Raw genomic sequence first — 20300 nt, 5'->3', positions numbered from 1 at the left:
TCGAGCTGCATATACTGCAGCACCACATTTCCTAAATTTGGTCCTAAGGCCTGCTAGGCCTGAAAATGTGTAATATACTATGCCCTCAAGGGGCTGAATATATGGTTACACTGTAATGTTCTTTGTCTTTCTTTTTGATGTGATTATTCCCTCTCTGGGCTGACTATATGGTTACATGACCATGTTTTTTCCAAATGCTATTTCTACTGTGGTGCTCTGTAGCAGCTGTTTGGATCATTACAGCCTAATGCCAAGTGCATGAAGGAATGCACAAACAGTTTATTTCTGACAACGGTTTAATGTGCTGCATGGCTAAATATTTACAAGGTCCCAAATGCGAGATTGTCATTATCATGTACAACGCCAACAGCTCTAACTCTCGGTAAATCTCACTAATGCGAGAACTATTGCATTGCAAATGCTTGTTTATTATATGGGTCGATCTACTGTCACTGTGTCACTTTAAAGTAACAGATTTATTTCATTTGATTGTAGTGTTGATACTGCATACCGAATGCCAGGTCTAACTATAAAGTGAAAGTGCAGCTTTGTGGTTTAAACTATAAATTAACTATTTAAAAAAAGACCTTCCATCGCCCTTTTTTATTTTATACTCTGTGCAAATAACTTAAAAACCTGCACTCTAGACAGGTGGGAGGTAAGCGAAAAAAGAAACAATTGAGTCTGGAGTTAACCTCAATTCATATTGTGTTTGTTTTCACAGGGACTGACAAAATGGTATACTGAGTAATGATAATGCACATTAACACAACAGAAGCTTGGGATTTTCTCCTCTATCTACTGGCCCTAGAATATCGAAAATTATTTCAAAAGTGCTTTCCTGACCACAAGTCATACCATGACAAAGACTTGTACTGCATGGCTTTAGGCAGAGTAAATGTGCTGTTGAAAACTCACGGAAAACAATTTTCAGAATGATTTTACGATAAGTAGTACATATTCCAAGAACCCCATTTTTTACATCATTTGCACAAAAGTACATTCCAACCTGCACATAATGGGACCAAAGGGAAATCCCTTTTTTCTTCTTTTTTTTAGGAATATAGGTTCATGGGTTTGATCAGAAAGAATTGTCTCTGATGTCATTCCTCAGCTGAACAGTATAGCTAACTCTGAAAATAGGTGTCTAGCAGTGGCATCTCCTCTGTTATGGTGGGGAAGAATTGCCCCCCGCCAGCTGCAACAGCTGCAAACCTTTTACAATAAAACCATAATAAACTATGGCCCGAATTTAAGAAAAGTGGTGCTGCATCCACTGCAGTGCCACTTTTCATGCGTCCCTTAGCGCCCCCTGCTGCAACCACGTGTGTGCCATAGTGTAAGGGCAATAGCAGCAAACATTTTGACGCTATTGATGTCCTGTGCAGGATTAGCACCAAAATATTGGTGCTAATCCTGCAGAGTACACAGGGGCCCACTGAAAACAAAGGTATGCCCCCTTTTAATGCCTGCTCTGTGCAGGCCTGAAAAATAGCCGCTAAAAGTGTCTCAGCGGAATCTCTTAGATTTCACTGCACCATTTCTGCGGTTCCTCTAATGGGGGAGCGCCTCCCTGTAGCATACATTATGCCTGGCACAGGTATAATGTGGTGCAAGGGGTTAAAAAGTGGCGCATTGCATGCATTGGGCCATTTTGTAAATAAGGCGCAGCAAATTTGGCCAGCAGTATGAAAGCAGCGTTAGGATTGGCCGTAGGGCGGGCTGGGAGCCTGTGCATGCTGTGAGGACCGAGGGTGGCACACCAGAGGCGGCAAGGAAGGTAAGGTTTTTTTTTAATTATTATTTTTTTGTTTGCCCTTTCCCCCTTCCCTCCGAAGTCCTATGTCCAACATGTTAGCAATCTATGTATAACCTGCTATCTTGTACTCGATTATGGATCATACATACCACCCCACATCCGCTGTACAGCACTCCATTTCTCTCCAACTAGGTTTCGCACTCCAAAAATACCCTAAATACATAAACACATACTTCCATGTCTGCATGTATTACCTGAATACTTGTTTTGTTACACCACTGGCATTAAAATGTAATCCATTGGGAGCTATTTCAAAGATATTCGGTGCAGTTGATACTCACACATAAGGTAGGAGAGTACAACTCCAGGAATGTAGTTTCCCAAGATGGTGAAAAAAGTACACAAGCTGCAGATGAGGAGGCAGAACTGAAAGGAAAAATGAGACAAGAGTAAACATCTGTGCTGGATTGACTTTCAGAATGTATTCAAGGTACCTCCAGGGGTTTATTAAGTGTTTGATGAAATTAAATAGCAAACAATTCTTAAACAGGAACAAGAGACCTGTGGCTGCATTAGTACCAAGACACAGTGTACACAAAAGACTAATATACTTCTGTAGTGAAAGGTCATTTGCTTAGGCACAATAGAGGGTGTTGCTGACTGTTCTACCAGATTATACATATACCACATGCTATTGTAACCAAAAGGCTCTGATAAAGGTGGTGGAAATTTAAAATCGGCCACACCTGGATGTCATGGTTATCTCAAACAAAGGCAGCAGGATCCTGAATTCAGCTTCCGTCCCACAGGGACCCTGAACACAACTGGACTGAAAGTGAAACAGAAAAGGTGGTGTGCCAGGTAGTGCAGTCAAGGGACAGTATCGGAGGCAGGTTCGTCCAGCAGTGAGCTATGAGAATTAGAGAGGACATTTGAAATAAAGAGGAGGTTCGACACTATCTGTTGTTACGATCATATTCACAGGATGCCCAAAACACAACTGGAAGCGAAGGTTTCTGCAAATCCTGAGATGCTCGTCTCTCACTAATCCTGCTGTGTCCTTGTCCTTCTTGCGAATACTAAACCAACTTTGCATGGCTTCAAGCCAGCAGAATCACTGCGCTATTTCAGGTCGGTCTTGTGACCTGCGTTATGAACATCAGCTTAGAAGCACACACAGGGAAGGAAACCTTGTTTGCTGCCCAGAAATGGCTTACTGCCGTCTGTATTAAGAAACAAGAGTGTGAAAGTGCTGCCAGAAATACTCTGTCACTGTTTTGGCATAGGAATTGTCGAAGAATACCAGTCCCAATCTAAGGGTGTCTGTCTTAAACACAACACTGCACGTTACTGATAAAGTGACACTGAAGAAGGCACATTAGAAATGTTCAAAACTAATACCCATGCAGAGACTCAAGCAAGGATGACTGAGTATCATTTTGCCAATATGATAAAAAGGGAAAAAGTAGGGAAAAAGATACAAAAAAGGAATACTACAAGGATAAGACAGAACAGAAAAAACAAAATGTCCCTAAAGTCAGAGAAACATCTGGCGTGGACAATCAAACCCATATGATGTCCTTTGACCAACAATAGGGCATGAATGCACACATTGGAGAAAATCTGATTTGAGCAGCCTGGAGGGCTATAGCCACTCATCGATTCCAAACCAGGAAAGGAAGTCTTCTCAACTTTCCCGAGCTGTTATTACAAAAAGGGTAGCTTGTAAATCTCAGACTGGCAACAATGTTTTGTCTGGTCCACATCCCCAATTTTCTTTTTCCTTAAATTAAGGAAAAAAAGATGATGCATATGGAGGGCAATAGAGGAGTGGGTGGCTGCAAAGCTACAGAGAGTTGGCAGGGGAGAGCAGCACACAAGGGAGCGCAACATGTGAAGTGGTCAAGAAGCACAGAAGCGAGAAAGCAACTGTGGAGTGCAGTGGAACCAGGGAGTTTTTTTGTGGAAGAAGCACACAAAAGGACTTGCAATATGTAGGAGACTACAGCATAGCAGGGGTGGGCATTTGGCATGGAGAAGCATGCGATGGAAAGGGCTAGAAAACACATGCACTCTCGTGGACTGTTTAAGTAACAGGAAAAAAGTAGTTCCCTACAAAGTGAGCAGTGTAAGGATAGAAGCTAGCAAATCACAGTGACGGCAAAGAGGCTATGCTCAAGAGGAGCAACAAACAAAGAGAGAGAGAACAGAGACAAGCTCAGACAAGGAGATCAATGTAGTAAGAAGCAAGCTAATGAGAGTGGCAATAAAGCCAACCAATGGTAAGCAATGAGTGGGCTTTAAGCCTCTATAACTTCTTGGTAAGCCTACAGCACGGCTTTTACAAAGAGACAAAATATGCTGCCCTCTAGGCTTGAACTGAAAAGACAAAAAAATATAACTGTATCCTGAAATGATGGGTAGTTATGGAACACACAGCATGTGTAATTATTGAGATCCATGTAGTGCTGTACATAACAAAAGTTGAAAGGTTTCAGAGAATTCTGTGGTAACGTATAATGTTTTGCTATGGTAAGTTTAATTATTTAGCAAATGTTCACAAACAGTCTCTTCGTGCAAATGAAATACTTATTTCTGATGGATACAACTACCTGTGGATTCCTCACCTTATGAATTCGATCCTTACGCCAGCATCCGACGGAAAGTCTTCTTCCTAGCTGTCTACGTCGACGAGGACGTCATAATGGCACAGCTCCGTGTGACTCCATCTGACGTCAACGTGCCAAAAGGAGGTCCCCGTCGGCGTACTAACGTCAGTTTTTCCTTTTTCCGTGCATTCGACTCCAACGGTTTTTTCTTCCTGGCCCGTTGGTAACTGTAGCGATCTCTTGAAGTTACAATGTCGCCTCCAAAGAAGTCCGGGTTTAAGCCGTGTAGGGAATGCGGGGGTTGGATGTCAGTGACCGACCCCCATTTGGATTGTATTTGGTGTTTAAGCTCCGAACATGATGTGGAAGGTTGTTCTTCGTGCCAGAGCATGAATCCGAAAGCTTTGAAGGAACGCAAAGTGAAGCTCTTCTTGGCCAAGGCAAAGAAGAAGGAACAAAAGAAGGTTTCTTCCCATGCTTCTCCCAAAAAACATAAGAAGCGGCGTCATCATGACTCTTGGCGCCGTCATGACTCTCGGCGCCGTTCGGAGCAGAGCCGATCGAGGAGTCGTTCGAGGTCGAGATCTCGTTCGTCACGGCGCCAGAAGACGTGGGAAATGAGTCCTACGGTCACGCCTCAGCCGGAGAGTCCGGGGTTGTCACCGGCGCCTTCAGTCTATGAGGTCACTCAAGGTAGTCCTCGTTTTTCGCCGGCGCAGAGGGATCGTGATGTTCCCCAGACGTCTACACAGCAGTACCCGGCTTTCCCGACTCCAGGGACGGATCCAGCCGCATTTTTGAATGCGAGGTATGCAGTTTTTCAATCCATGGCCCCTGCTGGTGCACCGGCGGGTCCCACGGGGCCATTGGCATTCAATTTGGGCTCACCGGCGTCGTATAGGGCTGCTCCATTCATGCCCTTCTGCCCTACAGAGCCTGGTGGTCCGGCACCGGGGGTTTCCCCTGGCAGGAGTCCTTCGCCCGGGACCGTGGATCCGTCGGCTTCTCATCCGACTCCTTCTCCGCGCCATCCGGCGTCATTGATGGCCTCATCCAGACCGGCTCCATCTCCTTCTGTTCATTCGGCGTCGAGGAGGTCATCTGCCGACTTCGGGCCGTCGCCGGCTCCAGCGCCGGTTGAATCCAGGAGCCTTCCGGAACCGGTTCGGGGTCTGAGATCATCGGTGTCGATGGAGTCCTTGTCGACGCCGGCTCTGGAGACGCATTTAAGATCTCGAAGGAAGGCGTTGAGGCTTCTGGAGGAAGAGGAATACAAAAGGCTTGAGGAAGGTGAGATAGAGCCTTCAGATGATTTCCAGGGACTTGCCACTGCAAGTGGTTTGGATACTTCCCCGAAGTGGGACATTGCTTCTCCGGGGGAGTTTACTGAGGAGGCCGCCTCTTTCCATGCTGTGGTGAAGAAGGCAGCTGAATATCTGGATTTGCCTTTGTCCACGGCAGAAGTTAAGACTAACCTGCTCACAGAGGTTCTTCATCCATCTTCCTCCAGTGCTGACCCTTTGTTGCCTTTTAATGAGGCTTTGACTGAGCCTATTATGGACCTATGGAAAAAGCCGGTAACATCTCCTGCGGTGAACAGGGCAGTGGCGAGAAGGCATAGAAGTGCCCCAGGAGATCCAGTTTTTCTATCTCGTCACCCGACTCCGGAGAGTTTGGTGGTTCAGGCATCATGTTCTGCAAAGTCTGCCCCCGGTACATTTCCTGGTGTTCCGACAGACAGAGAATCCAAGAGGATGGAGCAATCCTCGAAGAAAATGTTCTCCTCTTGCAGCATGGCCCTGAAACCTACCAATTCCACCTGTGTGCTAGGCAGATACATCCATGCCCTAATGGACTCTGCTAAGGAGATGGCAAAAGATCTGCCACAGGAAGTGCAAAAATCTTTTGGGGCCCTTTTCTTGGATGTGCAAGCTGCTGCACAGCAGATTATTCAATCTGGCTTGGATACTACGGATTCTATTGCCAGGGCCATGGGAACATCAGTGGCTACGAGAAGGCATGCCTGGCTAAAGTCTTCGGGTTTCTCGCCAGATGTACAATCCACTTTAATGGACCTTCCATTTGATGGAGAAAAGCTGTTTGGGGACAAGGCAGACTCTGCCTTTGAACGGTTTAAGGACTGTTGGGCTACAGCTAAGTCCCTGGGTTTGCAGACCCCTTCTGCTACATTGTACAGGCCTTTTCGTAGGTTTTGAGGATTTGCTAGAGGTTCTGCCTTTCGTAGGTCTCAATCTTATGCCCAACAACCTGCCAACCCGCCCTATCATGCCTTCAGAGGGCGAGGTAGGGGTAGGGCTAGAGGTTCAGCCCAGCAGCTCTCTTCTTCTTCATCCTCCTCTGGTGGACAACAGCAGAAGCAGCCCTACTTTTCCCCACTTTATCAGTCATACTTCTCCTGTAGGGGGAAAATGGAGTCTTTTTCTGCAGCAATGGAGGTCAATTACAACAGACTCGTGGGTGCTAGGAATTGTGGAAAAGGGCTATGCTCTCCCCTTTCAGGAGTTTCCTCCTCCCTTCCCCCCGTCCCTCCTTTTGTTCAGAAGACATTCTTCTGTTGTTGCAACAGGAGGTTGTAGTCATGTTGGCAAAGGGCGCTATAGAGTTGGTACCATTGCAGGAAAGGGGTCAGGGGTGTTATTCAAGATATTTCCTGATTCCCAAAGTGGACGGTCATCTAAGGCCAATCCTAGACTTGAGGATTTTGAATTTGTTCCTCAAGCAGGAAAAATTCAAAATGCTGACCCTAGCGCAGGTGCTATTGGCGTTGAACAAAGGAGACTGGATGGTGTCTGTCGACTTGCAGGACGCGTACTTTCATGTTCCCATAATCAAGTCGCACAGGAAGTATCTCCGTTTTGTGGTCGGATCGCAACATTACCAGTTTGCGGTCCTCCCGTTTGGTCTTACTTCAGCACCCCGGGTCTTCACAAAGGTGATGGCAGTTGTTGCAGCACATCTCAGAAAGAGGGAGGTAGCGGTTTTTCCCTACCTGGACGATTGGTTGATCAAAGCCAAGTCTCCAGAGATTGTGTTGTCTCATCTGCGAATGACAACGCAGTTGTTGTTCGATCTGGGTTGTTCGGTGAACGTACCCAAATCTCACCTGGAGCCCTCTCAACGCCTCCTGTTCATAGGAGCAGTATTGGACACAACAAGGTTTTGGGCCTACCCCCCACCTCAGCGGGTACGGGACATTCAGGCGCTGATTCCTTTGTTTCAAAGAGGAGCGGCAGTTCCAGTCCTCAAAGTCTTACACCTGCTAGGTCTGTTTGCTTCTTGCATTCTGTTGGTCTCTCATGCTCGCTGGCATATGAGGGCTCTTCAGTGGTGTCTCTGCAGACAGTGGTTCCAGCACGAGGGGGATCTCAGGGATTCAATAAAGATCTCCAGGGACGCTGTAGCGGATCTTCAATGGTGGACAGTGGACGGCAACCTTTCCCAAGGAAAACCGTTTTCACTATCACCTCCAGTGGCCACAGTGATATCGGATGCTTCCACTCTAGGGTGGGGAGCTCATCTGGGGGACCTGGAGATCAAGGGTCGTTGGTCTTCAGCGGAACAGATGTTGCATATCAATCTGTTGGAATTGCGGGCTGTACGTTTGGCGCGCAAGGCCTTCCTCCCTTCCCTTCGCGGTCAGTCAGTTCAGATCCTGACAGACAACACTACCGCGATGTGGTATATAAACAAGCAGGGAGGAGTGGGGTCGTATCTTCTTTGCTGAGAAGCCCTACGACTCTGGTCCTGGGCTCAGGACCATCAGATTTGCTTGATGGCAAATCATTTGGCCGGAGTGTTGAATGTACGTGCAGACGTTCTCAGTCGTCACTTCTCATTAGATCACGAGTGGCGTCTCCATCCGGATCTAGTCCTCCACATCTTCGAGATGTGGGGTACTCCTCAGATGGATTTATTTGCCACTCGGGAGAACGCGCATTGCCCGTTATTCGGCAGCCTCCAGTATCCGATGCAAGGGGCGTTGGGGGACGCGTTTCAGATGTCCTGGAATGGCCAGTTGCTTTACGTGTTTCCCCCCATACCCTTGATTCCTCGGGTTTTGAGGAAGATTTGTCAAGACCGGGACCAAATCATATTGGTAGCACCGGACTGGCCGAGAAGGGTATGGTATACAGACCTACTTCAACTCTCGCAGTGCCCTCCGCTCCGTCTCCCGCTCAGGGCAGATCTCCTCTCTCAATCGCAGGGGCAGGTTCTACACCCCCACCTCCAGAGCCTGCACCTTCATGCCTGGAGATTGAACGGGGCAACCTGAGTTCTTTTTCTCTCCCACCGGATGTAGTGGATGTTGTACTATCGTCCAGGCGACACTCCACTAAGTCTATTTATGCCGGAAGGTGGGCAAAATTTGTGTTGTGGTGTGGAGAGAACCAAAAAGATCCTTTAAAGGCCCATCTTTCAGATGTACTTTTGTTTGTTCTCAGTTTGGCGAAGAAAGGCTGTGCTATAGCTACAGTTAAGGGTTATTTGGCAGCTCGGTCGTCGTTTCTTTGCCTTCCGGATCAGCCGTCTTTATTCAAGTCTCCCATTGTACATAGGTTCCTTTAGGGTTTGGTGAATAGCTTTCCTCCTACTCCTTTTCACATGCCTCAGTGCGACTTAAGTCTTCTTTTAACATTCTTAATGGGTTCGCCTTTCGAGCCCATGCATTCATGTCCATTGAGATATTTAGCCTTCAAGACTGTTTTCTTGATCGCAATTACTTCTGCTAGGAGGATTGGAGAGCTTCAGGCACTCTCCGTTAAGCCCCCTTTCACTATGTTTTTCCCTGATAAAGTGGTTCTAAAAACCAGGGCTGCTTTTCTGCCGAAAGTTGTCACCCCTTTTCATTTAGGGCAGAATATCACTCTTCCTGCTTTTTACCCTCCTCCGCACCCGTCTAAAGAAGAAGAGAGACTCCATAGGTTGGACCCTAAGAGGGCCCTGAGTTTTTATCTCGAAAGAACTAAAGACTTTCGTTTGGATGAGCAACTGTTTGTTGGATATGCTGGTCAGCAAAAGGGCAGAGCTGTACAGAAAAGGACACTCTCCAGGTGGGTCATCTTGTGTATCAAGATCTGTTACTCTTTGGAAAAAAAAGGTCCCTCCTGAAGGTATCAGGGCCCACTCTACTAGGGCTATATCCGCTTCCTCGGCTTTGGCGAGGGGAGTTCCATTGATAGATATATGTAAAGCGGCAACTTGGGCGTCCCTCCATAATTTAGTGAAACATTACTGTTTAGACTCTGAGATGAGGAGGGGCGGTCATTTTGCTCGCTCGGTATTGCAAGATTTTTTAGTGTAATCAGGCGGGCACCCACCACCGAGTGCGGTACTGCTTGGGACTCTATTCATAAGGTGAGGAATCCACAGGTAGTTGTATCCATCAGAAGAACAAGTTACTTACCTTCAGTAACTCTTTTTCTGGTGGATACACTGACTACCTGTGGATTCCTCACGGTCCCTCCCGCCTCCCCGTTGCCTGCCTGGTTACACTCTTATCTTGCAGTATTTTGATTAATATTTATTCTTATATTTTTATATTTATAGATATTTGTTTGTATATGAATGCGCATATATATATATATTTATATGTATATAGTGATATTTCTCTATATATTTTTGTATATTTATGTATTTCAGCTCTCAATAAGAATGGATTGTTTAAATGGTCAAGGTTTTTGTGTGTGTATATCTTTCTATATTACTTATCAATTTTCATGGTCGGTTTACACCTATTTGCTTTAAGGGCATGAAAAAAGTGAGGTGAAACCTGCGTTAGTACGTCGACGGGGACCTCTTATTGGCACGTTGACGTCAGACGGAGTCACGCGGAGCCGTGCTATTATGACGTCCTCGTCGACGTAGACAGCTAGGAAGAAGACTTTCCGTTGGATGCTGGCGCAAGGATCAAATTCATAAGGTGAGGAATCCACAGGTAGTCAGTGTATCCACCAGAAAAAGCGTTACCAAAGGTAAGTAACTTGTTCTTCCAGGCTACAACTATGAAGTTAATAGGGAAAGAAAAGTGTATTACACGTTAAAAAGTCATGTCTTTGTGTCTCCTTCTTAAAGTGTAGGACATTTTTTTCTGCTCAAAGAGGATGAAAGAGTATTCCTTATGGCTGTTGCCAGGGGTAATGATATGTCTCCATTTTTGAGTGTTGTAGGTCAAGGAATACTTAAAAGTTTAAGACATGAAGAAAGAAGAACTAGGGAGGGTGAACTGAGAGTAAATTTGTTGGACCGTAGGTTGGGGAGACTGTCATTTATCACCTTGAATACTATGATCAGGCTTTTAAAGTTAATAGTAATTCTAATAGGAAGCCAGTGCTAAAATCTCAGAAGAGGCATAATATGAGACAGATGAGGGTCTTTGTACCAAATGCATTCACTGCATTTTGGGCCAACTGTAATCGCAAGATACATAGGCCCTCATTCTGACTTTGGCGGGCGGCGGAGGCCGCCCGCCAAAGTCCCGCCGGCAGAATACCGCTGCGCGGTCAAAAGGCCGCCGCGGTTATTCTGGGTTTCCCGCTGGGCTGGCGGGCGACCGCCAGAAGGCCGCCTGCCAGCCCAGTGGGAAACACCCTTCTATGAGGATGCCGGCTCCGAATGGAGTCGGCGGAGTGGAAGGGGTGCGACGGGTGCAGTAGCACCCGTCGCGATTTTCAGTGTCTGCATGGCAGACACTGAAAATCTTGGTGGGGCCCTGTTATGGGGGCCCCTGCAGTGCCCATGCCATTGGCATGGGCACTGCAGGGGCCCCCAGGGGCCCCACGACACCCCATACCGCCATCCTCTTCCTGTCGGCCAAAACCGCCATGAACAGGATGGCGGTATGGGGCTCGGAATCCCCATGGCGGCGCAGCAAGCTGCGCCACCATGGAGGATTCCCCAGGGTGCGGGGAACCGGCGGTACACCGCCGGTTTTCCGTTTCTGACCGCGGCCGCTACCGCTGCGGTCAGAATGCCCAAGGGAGCACCGCCAGCCTGTTGGCGGTGCTCCCGCGGTCGTTGGCCCTGGCGGTTTTTACCGCCAGGGTCAGAATGACCCCCATAGGTTGGATAATACAAACACTAAAAGCAGACAAAGATATATTTTCAAACCAGATATAGATACACTTTTAGGATAAAAGGCCAGGGGTAGAGGAGATTAAATCAGTCATTTGGGGATAGATGGAGAGTCAAGGTGATCAAGGGAGGAGCACTTTCCAGTTCAGCAAGGTGAGCTTACAGTGTGCATTTCACTTTATTTATGGTTATTATTAGCAGAGTCTCATTAAAGAATATTAGCCTTGAAAAACGAAATGCAATGGGGTTCAAAGCCGCATTAATGTCTTCTGCTTCCCGGATTCCAAAAATTCTGAAATAATTTCCGCAGATGTTTTCCAACTCCTCTACATTTATTTCCAAAATTTCATTTTTCCTTAATAATGTCAATTTCATTGGACTGCTCCTGGACCTTGATGTGTGTTTTCTGCACTTGAGTACTTCTCACTTTTCATGAGAAGGGCTTCTCTGTGCTTGGTTTAAGAACGCCCTTCTGTCTCTGCCTTACCCAAAGGGATGATCCTGAGCTGAGCAAACCTCGATGCTGTGTAAAACTATCTAGAGGCCTGATTTAGAATTTGGCGGACAGGTTAAACCGTTACAAACATGACAGATATCCTGGCGGCTGTATTACCATGTCCATAGGATATAAAGGACTAGTAATACGGTGGAAAGGATATCCATCACATTTGTGATGGAGTAACCCCATCCACCAAACATTAAATCAGGCCCTAATTCACATTTTAGCTGCTATACCAGCTGGCTGGTACCCACTGCTGCCATGGAATCACTGTTGCTGACCCTTCCTGACCCGCTCAATTTGATTCAGGTTTGCCCCGAACAAGTGTGTTTAATCGCAAACAGTTCTACGGACGAATGCCAAACATCACCAAGCTCGCAGACAAGAATGAAAAACAGAGCAGAAGACAGTGCTGAATAAAGCTTCTGAGTTCCCAGTCATCATATTACCCCCTCACTTTCAATAAATGCTCAACTTGCATATTTTAAAATACTTTGAACGTCTCTAATTTTTTCCAGAGCCAAAACAGAGAGGTCCTTAAATGGGCTGTCCAGTAATGTTTTTAGCCTATTTTGGGAATGCTGGGTATTGTCTTGTTAAGGCATATCTAATATTCTACACATATAGCCCCTTGAAGAATTTTGTTTTATTATAGAAATGTTTAACTTTCGAATGCTTTCCTACTGTTTAAACCTAATATATGTAAGGATGTAAAAACTTACAATATTGCCCACCTTTTACAATATTACAATCTCAGTTATATGCCAGAAACAAATTCCCATAAAACCTGTACAATGTACACATAAAACCAATCCATTTTGTTACAGTGAGCAGTTTCATCTCCACAAGAAAATGTCATTGCTAAAGTGGATCACATGAAACCAATCTAAAACTGCAAATATCAAAGTGGATTATACAAAACCAAACAAGAAGACCCAATATCTAACCAAGGTGACTGTACTGAAGTTTAATTGAAAAGGTAAACAACAGTTAAGCAGCTTAGAAGACTCCTGATATTATGTTTGTCTGGTAAGCTACCAGAAGTTTGAGTAATGTGCAACCTCCAGATATAAAGTAGTACTCAGACAGAATGTGAAAACACTGTCAATACTTAAATTGGTTTCCTTCATCTGTGAAGTCCAGTTTCAAAATATGTAGTTCCAAGTAATCAAAGGTACCTACTACCTCTAGTTCAGTACTTAAACAAGTTCCTCTCAGACCATCCCGTTTGGTGCTAAGCTATGATGGGGGTTGCTAACGAGGATGAACACTAAATCCAGAGGAACTCACCAACGCAGTGGTCCAGTCTGCAATCAGAGCCAGCTTAGAGGGCTATCTGGAGACCATTTGGAAATCTAAAGATGCCTGTGCAATGTTGAGGAAGACAGTTAAAGCAGGATTTAGGGGATAGTGCATTTTGAACACGTGGTAATAAGCAGCACCTACAACACACTCTTACACAGCAGGAGAGTAGGATGGGGCCACTCCAGGCATGGAAAGCTACTGATGTTGGCTAGGCTTGAGCTAGAATAGAAACAAGCCGAGATATAGCAAACCCTTGGAAAACACTGGCTAAACATACCCTTAGGGATTATAGGTTAATGTTACACTGGGAAGGGGAATTGTCAGAAAGACTCCTAGCCTGGCACCTTATAATAGAGTCGCCTACCTCTTTGTAACTGACTTTGAACAGGTTTGATGGAACGACAGCAATAAAACATCTCTAGCATTAATGATACCTTGTCAGCACATCTAGGCTGCCTCTACAAAAGCCCAGGGCAGCCGGATCTGATGCAGATTAGGATTTTACTTTGCACACCCTAGGCCTCCAAAGCTGTTAGGGGAAGATAAGCACTAGAGCTAGAAATGACTGTGGTTGCTTCTGTTCATGCTCTGTCCACAGGCAAAGCCCCTGGAGGAGACGGATTCCCGTCTCAGTTTTATCAAGCATATGCTGATATTGTGGCGGACATGTTACTATGAGTGTACTTGGAGGCAAAGCAGAGTGATATATCGACAGATACCATAAGAGAGGCTATTACTGTTACGGTACACAAACCTGATAAAAACCTGGTGAAGCCTGGTTCTATGTTAAACGTAGGTATGAAAATTCTCCACAAGATATACCTAAACAAATGCTGCCTAGGGTTGGGGACATGATCCTTGAAGACCAATGCAGATTTATCCTGGACCGCAATATGCTCATGAATATCAGACACCTCAGCCATGTCATGGCTTTCAGGCAGACTACACCCTAATAGAGTTTGACTTTTAAAAGGCATTTGACACCCTTGGTTTGGAGTAGCTGTTTGAATATTTTAGTGAGATGGGATTTGGAAGGAATTATCTGAGAAGGGTGGGCCTACTGTACAAGAATCAAGTCACCAGAGTTTGATCAGGTGTGAGGACATCTGTCAGCTGGACAGTGGAGAGGGGGACAAAGCAGGTTTGTCCTCTATCACCACTGTTATTCGCAATAGCAATGGAACTGTTGGAGAAATAGCTACAATGGGAAATTCAGCCCTGTGGAATACAGGTGAGCAACGTGGTACTTGTTGTCTCTCTTTATGTGGATGACAACCTGGCATACTTGACTCGACCCCAAGGCACAACCCCTTGGCTCAACCTCTGCCCCAATCTTAGGTGGGAGCTAAATGAATCTACATAAGTCTCAGGGTTATATGTTAATAAACAAAACTTAATATTGTACCCGCTAGTAGGCCTGAGAGAAACATCATAGCCAGATCTACCTGCCTTGGGCTTACGATGGGAATGGATGGCATTTCCGTACCCGGGGATATAGCTGAACTGCACTGGGGCATTGCATCATGAACATAACCTGGTAGCAACTTGAAGAGGCTACCCCACTGTCTGTACGTACTGCAAAATACCAAGTGCCCTGTCTTGAAGCATACGTTCTGAGAAATTGATAGTTTGTTAGTCCTGGTGGTATGGACAGGGAAAAGAATCAGGGTGCGCCTGGAGGTATTGAAAATGGATGGAGAGTGGGGAGGATTAGGCCTAACAGACCTTTCACTTTATTATAATGCTGCAAAAATACAGCATGTGGCAAAATGATGCAATAAGGGTCCAAACTGGGAAAACAGACTGCAGATAAAGGTTCTTCCAGAAGGAACTCTACCTGTTTACCTGATGAGAAGAGCATATCATCTCCCAGGCACCCCATGGGTACTCTCACGTGGCCACTGCATGGGAAATGATTGTCAAAAAGTATTGAACCACCCACCCTTCAGAAGATCCCATCCAATTAAATGGTTGCAGCCATTACATCGTATACGGGGGAACATGTAATTAGCACCGTGCAGATGGGTGGGTGCCTCAGACAGGATGATATATACCCATGTGATAAGTTTATAACCTTTGAAGTGGCTCGTAACACCTTCTGAATTGGAACTGGGTAGTTCTTGCAATTTGCTCAATTGGCCCGCTCAGTCAGGGAGTCTTGGACTGACTTCCTGGATATGCCAAAATCCCCCATTACTATGGCGATGCTCCTAGAGTGTTGGGGGGAGACTTTTCTTTCATCTTTATAAGGCACTGAAGGACTACAGCCTTCGGTCACAATAAAAGCCAGAATGGCTTTGGATGGAGACCTACTAGGATATAGTCCAACTTCAGCCACTATGATTGATGGAAAGTACATCTTCCTACCATATCACACAGATGTTAGCTCTTGGATAGTTTAGCATTACAGTATGGTGCTTCTCCGCTTCTCTCTTTTTCCGTTCACAGGTCCATTCCTCCTTCTCTTTCCTGATGCAGGGACTGTCTCCCTTGTAGATTCATCCTGGGCGCCAGAGCATTTCCTGGTGCTCTGAAAGGCTAGTCACCACTTACTTATCACTTAGGATGTTTATCATTGACTTAAAGTCCTGCATACGTTTTATATATTGAGATATTAATTACAGTATTATAAGCTTCCACTTTCACTTTAACTCATAGCTATGCATTCACCCTCAAAGAGGAAAACAGTACAAATAGGGGACCTTTACTAAAGAGGTATCTATAGGATACTAAGGTGGCCTTTCCCACTTTTCCTTTAACCCTGGGGAAATTCTCTCCTTTGACTCAGGCTATATTATTTCTATTGCCTATTTAGACAGACAGAGCCATACTGATACCTTGGAAAAGCAAAGGTATTATTAAACCAGGTGGGTCTCCATTGATAAGTGATCACTGTGTTGCACCCATAACCTTAATAATGCACCCACTTCACCCAGGAGGATATAGACAGAGAAATCCATATGTTGGATGGGTCATCTAGAGTGCAATTAAGGTGAACAGCAGTATAGGTCCGCTATTGGTTAACACTCTGCATTTAGCATCCAGTTAGAATGTGTGGCAGAAGTGTTGAACTCCGCAGGTGTATTAGAAACAGATACCTCTTAATATAAATAAATCCACTCCAGTCCTAATGACCTCTTTTGACTTTATCCCAACTCTATTCCAGTTTAGGCACGACAACGTGGTCATCTCTTTGTGCCACCATTAGCTACAAATTATTTTACCCTTTAGCGCACATTACAAGAGTCAATCAACTTCTTACAGACCCTACAGCTGATAGCCATATTGTTTGAGATTTTCTGATTGTCTATTGTGGACTCACTAAGAAATCCTCTTTTTCAGTATGTCTAGGATTTACTTGACATACCTGCATGCAAAAGTCACTTTCTAACTGCATTGTTGTTTGCAAGGGCGTTGAATCTTCTCTCTCCCACATAATGTATGTTCTAACTCAGTGGTTCCCAACCTGTGGTATGGGGACCCCTGGCGGTCCGCGAAGCCTCCTCAGGGGGTCTGTTGCTGCTTAGAATATTAAATAATATTTAACAGATTAAGGCGGTCATTATGAACATGGCGGTAATAACTGCCACGGCGGAGGTCATTACCGCCAACGGCATGGCGGTCAAGACCGCCATATTCTGAACACAGTAGTGAACTGGCTGCAAAGCAGCTATTCACTACCACCCACCACCAGGACAGAATCGACCGCTGGGCAGACGGTAGGCACATTCAACCCAGCGGTGGAGGCCAGACCGGTGGTGGGATTATGATCCCATTTCCACCAGGGATTTCCTGGCGGGATGCCCCACCAGGTAATCCCTGGTGGAAAGCATAGGGTGACAGGAATTGTTATTCCTGTCACTCGAATGTGACACGCCAGGCCACCCCTTGCCACTACCCCCACCCACCCCCCCAAACCCCTAGAACCACCCCCACCCCAGAAAGGCGACCCCCCAACCCTCCTCCCCAAATCTCCATGTAGGCCTCCCAGCTCCCCCCTCACCATCCCCCACCCACCTTGCCTACATACAGGTCCCCCCAAACCCCAAACCCCCACATCCCCATGCACCCATGCACCTACATGCACACACACATTCATACCTACATGCACAAACGCATTCATACACTCAGACACACATGCCCCCTTCACACTCACGCACACCCCCATGCACTCACACACACACACCCCGCTCCCCCCTTCCCTCTCGGGCAGCACTTACCTGTTCTGTTGCACTGCCCAGGGAGGGAACGGGCTCCTTGGATGCTGCTCCGCCGGCATTGCCGCATCTCCATACACCACCACGCCTAGAACTGCATCATTATAGGACTGATGTGGCGGTGATGGTGGAGCAATATCCACCCCCGCCACCAACCGCCAGCATGGCGGGCCTCACCGCCATCAATGGCGGTGAGGCTCCATGCGTCGAAATATGTCAGGATGCCTGCCGCTGCTACTGGCGGTCTTCTGTTGACCGTCAGCATGGGTGGCAATGCCGCCATGTTCAAAATGACTACCTAAGTCCTCAGCTTTCAGTAATAACTTTGTGGGGGTCCCCAAACTCCAATAATGATTCAGTAGGGGTCCTCGGGCTCTAGTAATCATAAAGTGGGGGTCCACAGAAGTCAAAAGGTTGGGAACCACTGTTCTAACTCATTGATTTGCATAGGGAAATTACAGTAGCATTGCTCAGCATGGCCAAGCTATTCATTGGCTTTGTGTGAGTAGTATCATTCTCTGTATTTCGATTCTTGATGAAGTCGAGCCAATCAATATTCTATAAGCCTTTTAACGCATGGTTCTGAGCTAGTTCCAACATGAAGGCCAGACTGGCCGTGGTAGTGGGGCACTTCTGCAGGACTACTGCAGTTTTAACAACACTGCAGAGTTCCTTGATTATCCAGCAGTTTGCAAGCAACAATAAAAGTGTCAAGATAACTCTGGTGATTAATGTACCTGCTGGAGAGAAAGCAGAGGTTTGTCTAGAGGCAATTTTAACCCATCTAAGGTAGCACAGATGGTTAATATGCCTGCTGCAAAGAACATGTACTGTGCAGACCACAGAACAGTATTTTATGTGCAATGCTCAGTGGGATACTGCTTTTATCACAGAGATCCTTTTGTTACTGGGTATTTCGTAAGTGACAATCATAATCCAACACAGTGAACTAGGAATTGCCATCAAAGACCAGCACTCAAACTGCATGGTACAGGTTATAAAGATATGTTTTTCCCCTTTCTTTGATTATCCTAATTTTGCGAAAAAGGATTTGTTTGGGTAGAAATAAATTATTTGCAAAGTCTACCCTAACCAATGCTTACGTTCTGAATCCTGATCTTATGCTTCCTCAGACCAAGCACTCTTAAAAAATGCCACCAGTATGGATGACATATAAATCCTACACCTTGCCTCATGTAAGATTTTCTATACACTGATTTACACATTATTCACTGTCTCAGTATGTGTGTGTGAGGTAAAGTTCTGCAACACCCTACCCTGGTAAGAGAGGTGCTATAAAACAAATTAAATACATGTGAGAGAAGGGCTATGGAGAGATGTGAGGTACTGTTATTTGGTGATGGTGAGGGAATCATTGAGGAGCCCCAATATAGACTGCAGTATCCTGGTGCACTGTAAGGGCATCATTTACTATGCTTTAAAAAATAATACAATTGAATAAATAATTAAAAATGTATTTTAGAATGCACTGTTTTTGCCAAACTTTTCTTGTTGGGGGGAACCTCCCATGCACCATTGTAGTGGTCAGGCTCACTCACTATACACCCTAAGGGGGCTAGCCTGACAAAATCTGCCAGGGCTACTTTGGTTTCCCAGTCTGGCCCTCTCCAACATCAGCCTTACAATATTTAGGTTTTACATTATTTTAGCTTTTACTATATCTTCTCTGATTATTGAAGGAGCTTTCCTTGCAAGTCTAGATCAGTGGGAAGCCTTGGCATTTACGGCTGCCTGGAGTTCCCTGAAGCCTCTACTTGAGCTGCTGGATCACTTCAATGTAACATAATAAGACGATGGACTGGATGCCTAAACTTTTCAAACACTCACCCCCAGTCACAGATCTGAGTTAAATCAATTGTTCTTTTGCTCACCGTAGCACCCTAGTTTGGACCCAGCCATATGCAAATTAGTGTTGATCCTGGTCCCCATGGGAACAGTCTATCCCGAACTGCCAGGCTAGGTCCTCCCTGGACCGGAAACAAGTCACTTCAATGTAGACAGCAATCTCAACTGCATTTCTGTTGGTGTTATCTTAGCCCCTTCCCACTGACAGAAGCTACTCTGTAGATCTGCAGATCATGTTTTTCATCCTGAGCCTGGGTATTTCTTCTCTCACTCCCTCTGGCCCACCAGTAGGTGCATCTTCCTTACATATGTTATTTGATGAGGCACTTAGTGGAGTTTCAGTGTGAACTGATTTTGACCCAGTTTCTTTTTATAGTTCTTACTATTGTCAGTATATTCAAAACCCATTCTTTCAACACTATCACCTTTTTGTGTAAGTCATCATACCCCATCTATATTGCTTGTCTTTTGTCTCCTACAGCAGCATCAATCTCTCTTTGAGCGCACCTGGTTTCTGTTTTCTGTTCGCGCAATTGACCTAAATTCAAGGAGCAAATTAGGAGTTTTAAGGTCCAGCCTGTGAAGGCAACCTTTGAACACTAATACAACAGCAGGCAGTTATTTCAGGCCTGTCAAGTTCTGGATGCTTGTTATCTACACTCTTGCCACTGTAGCTAACCCATGCCCAATGGCATGCCTGGACACTTAGCATTAGAAAGTAAAATGCCTCAACTCCCAAAGATGAACCCAGAATAATCCTTGTTTGCCCTGTGGCCTTTTGAATGGGGTTCTCACAATTGGCAGCAAGCTGAGGGGGACCTAATGTTTAGGAGCCTGGATAAAGTTAGAGCATTGGCCATTTCCAATTTGCGGCAATAGTATAATAAAGCCAGTGTTTTTTAACACGCAGAGACAATGGAAACTACAGGGCTGGAAACAGACTGTGGCGACAG

General features: G+C 45.7%; 1 protein-coding gene across 2 annotated transcripts in view; it reads right to left on the bottom strand.

Annotated features, from left to right (window-relative positions):
- RETREG1 (reticulophagy regulator 1) overlaps positions 1–20300 on the bottom strand; it is a 609140-nt gene that overhangs the window by 104628 nt on the left and 484212 nt on the right. For both annotated transcript variants that reach the window (XM_069219479.1, XM_069219480.1), the window contains one exon: positions 2101–2185. In XM_069219479.1, the coding sequence (XP_069075580.1) occupies positions 2101–2185 (85 nt within the window). The remainder of the gene's footprint in view (positions 1–2100; positions 2186–20300) is intronic.

This window comes from Pleurodeles waltl, chromosome 2_2, assembly GCF_031143425.1.
Source record: "Pleurodeles waltl isolate 20211129_DDA chromosome 2_2, aPleWal1.hap1.20221129, whole genome shotgun sequence".
NCBI lineage: Eukaryota > Metazoa > Chordata > Amphibia > Caudata > Salamandridae > Pleurodeles > Pleurodeles waltl.
This window is presented reverse-complemented; position numbering and strand designations above follow the sequence as displayed.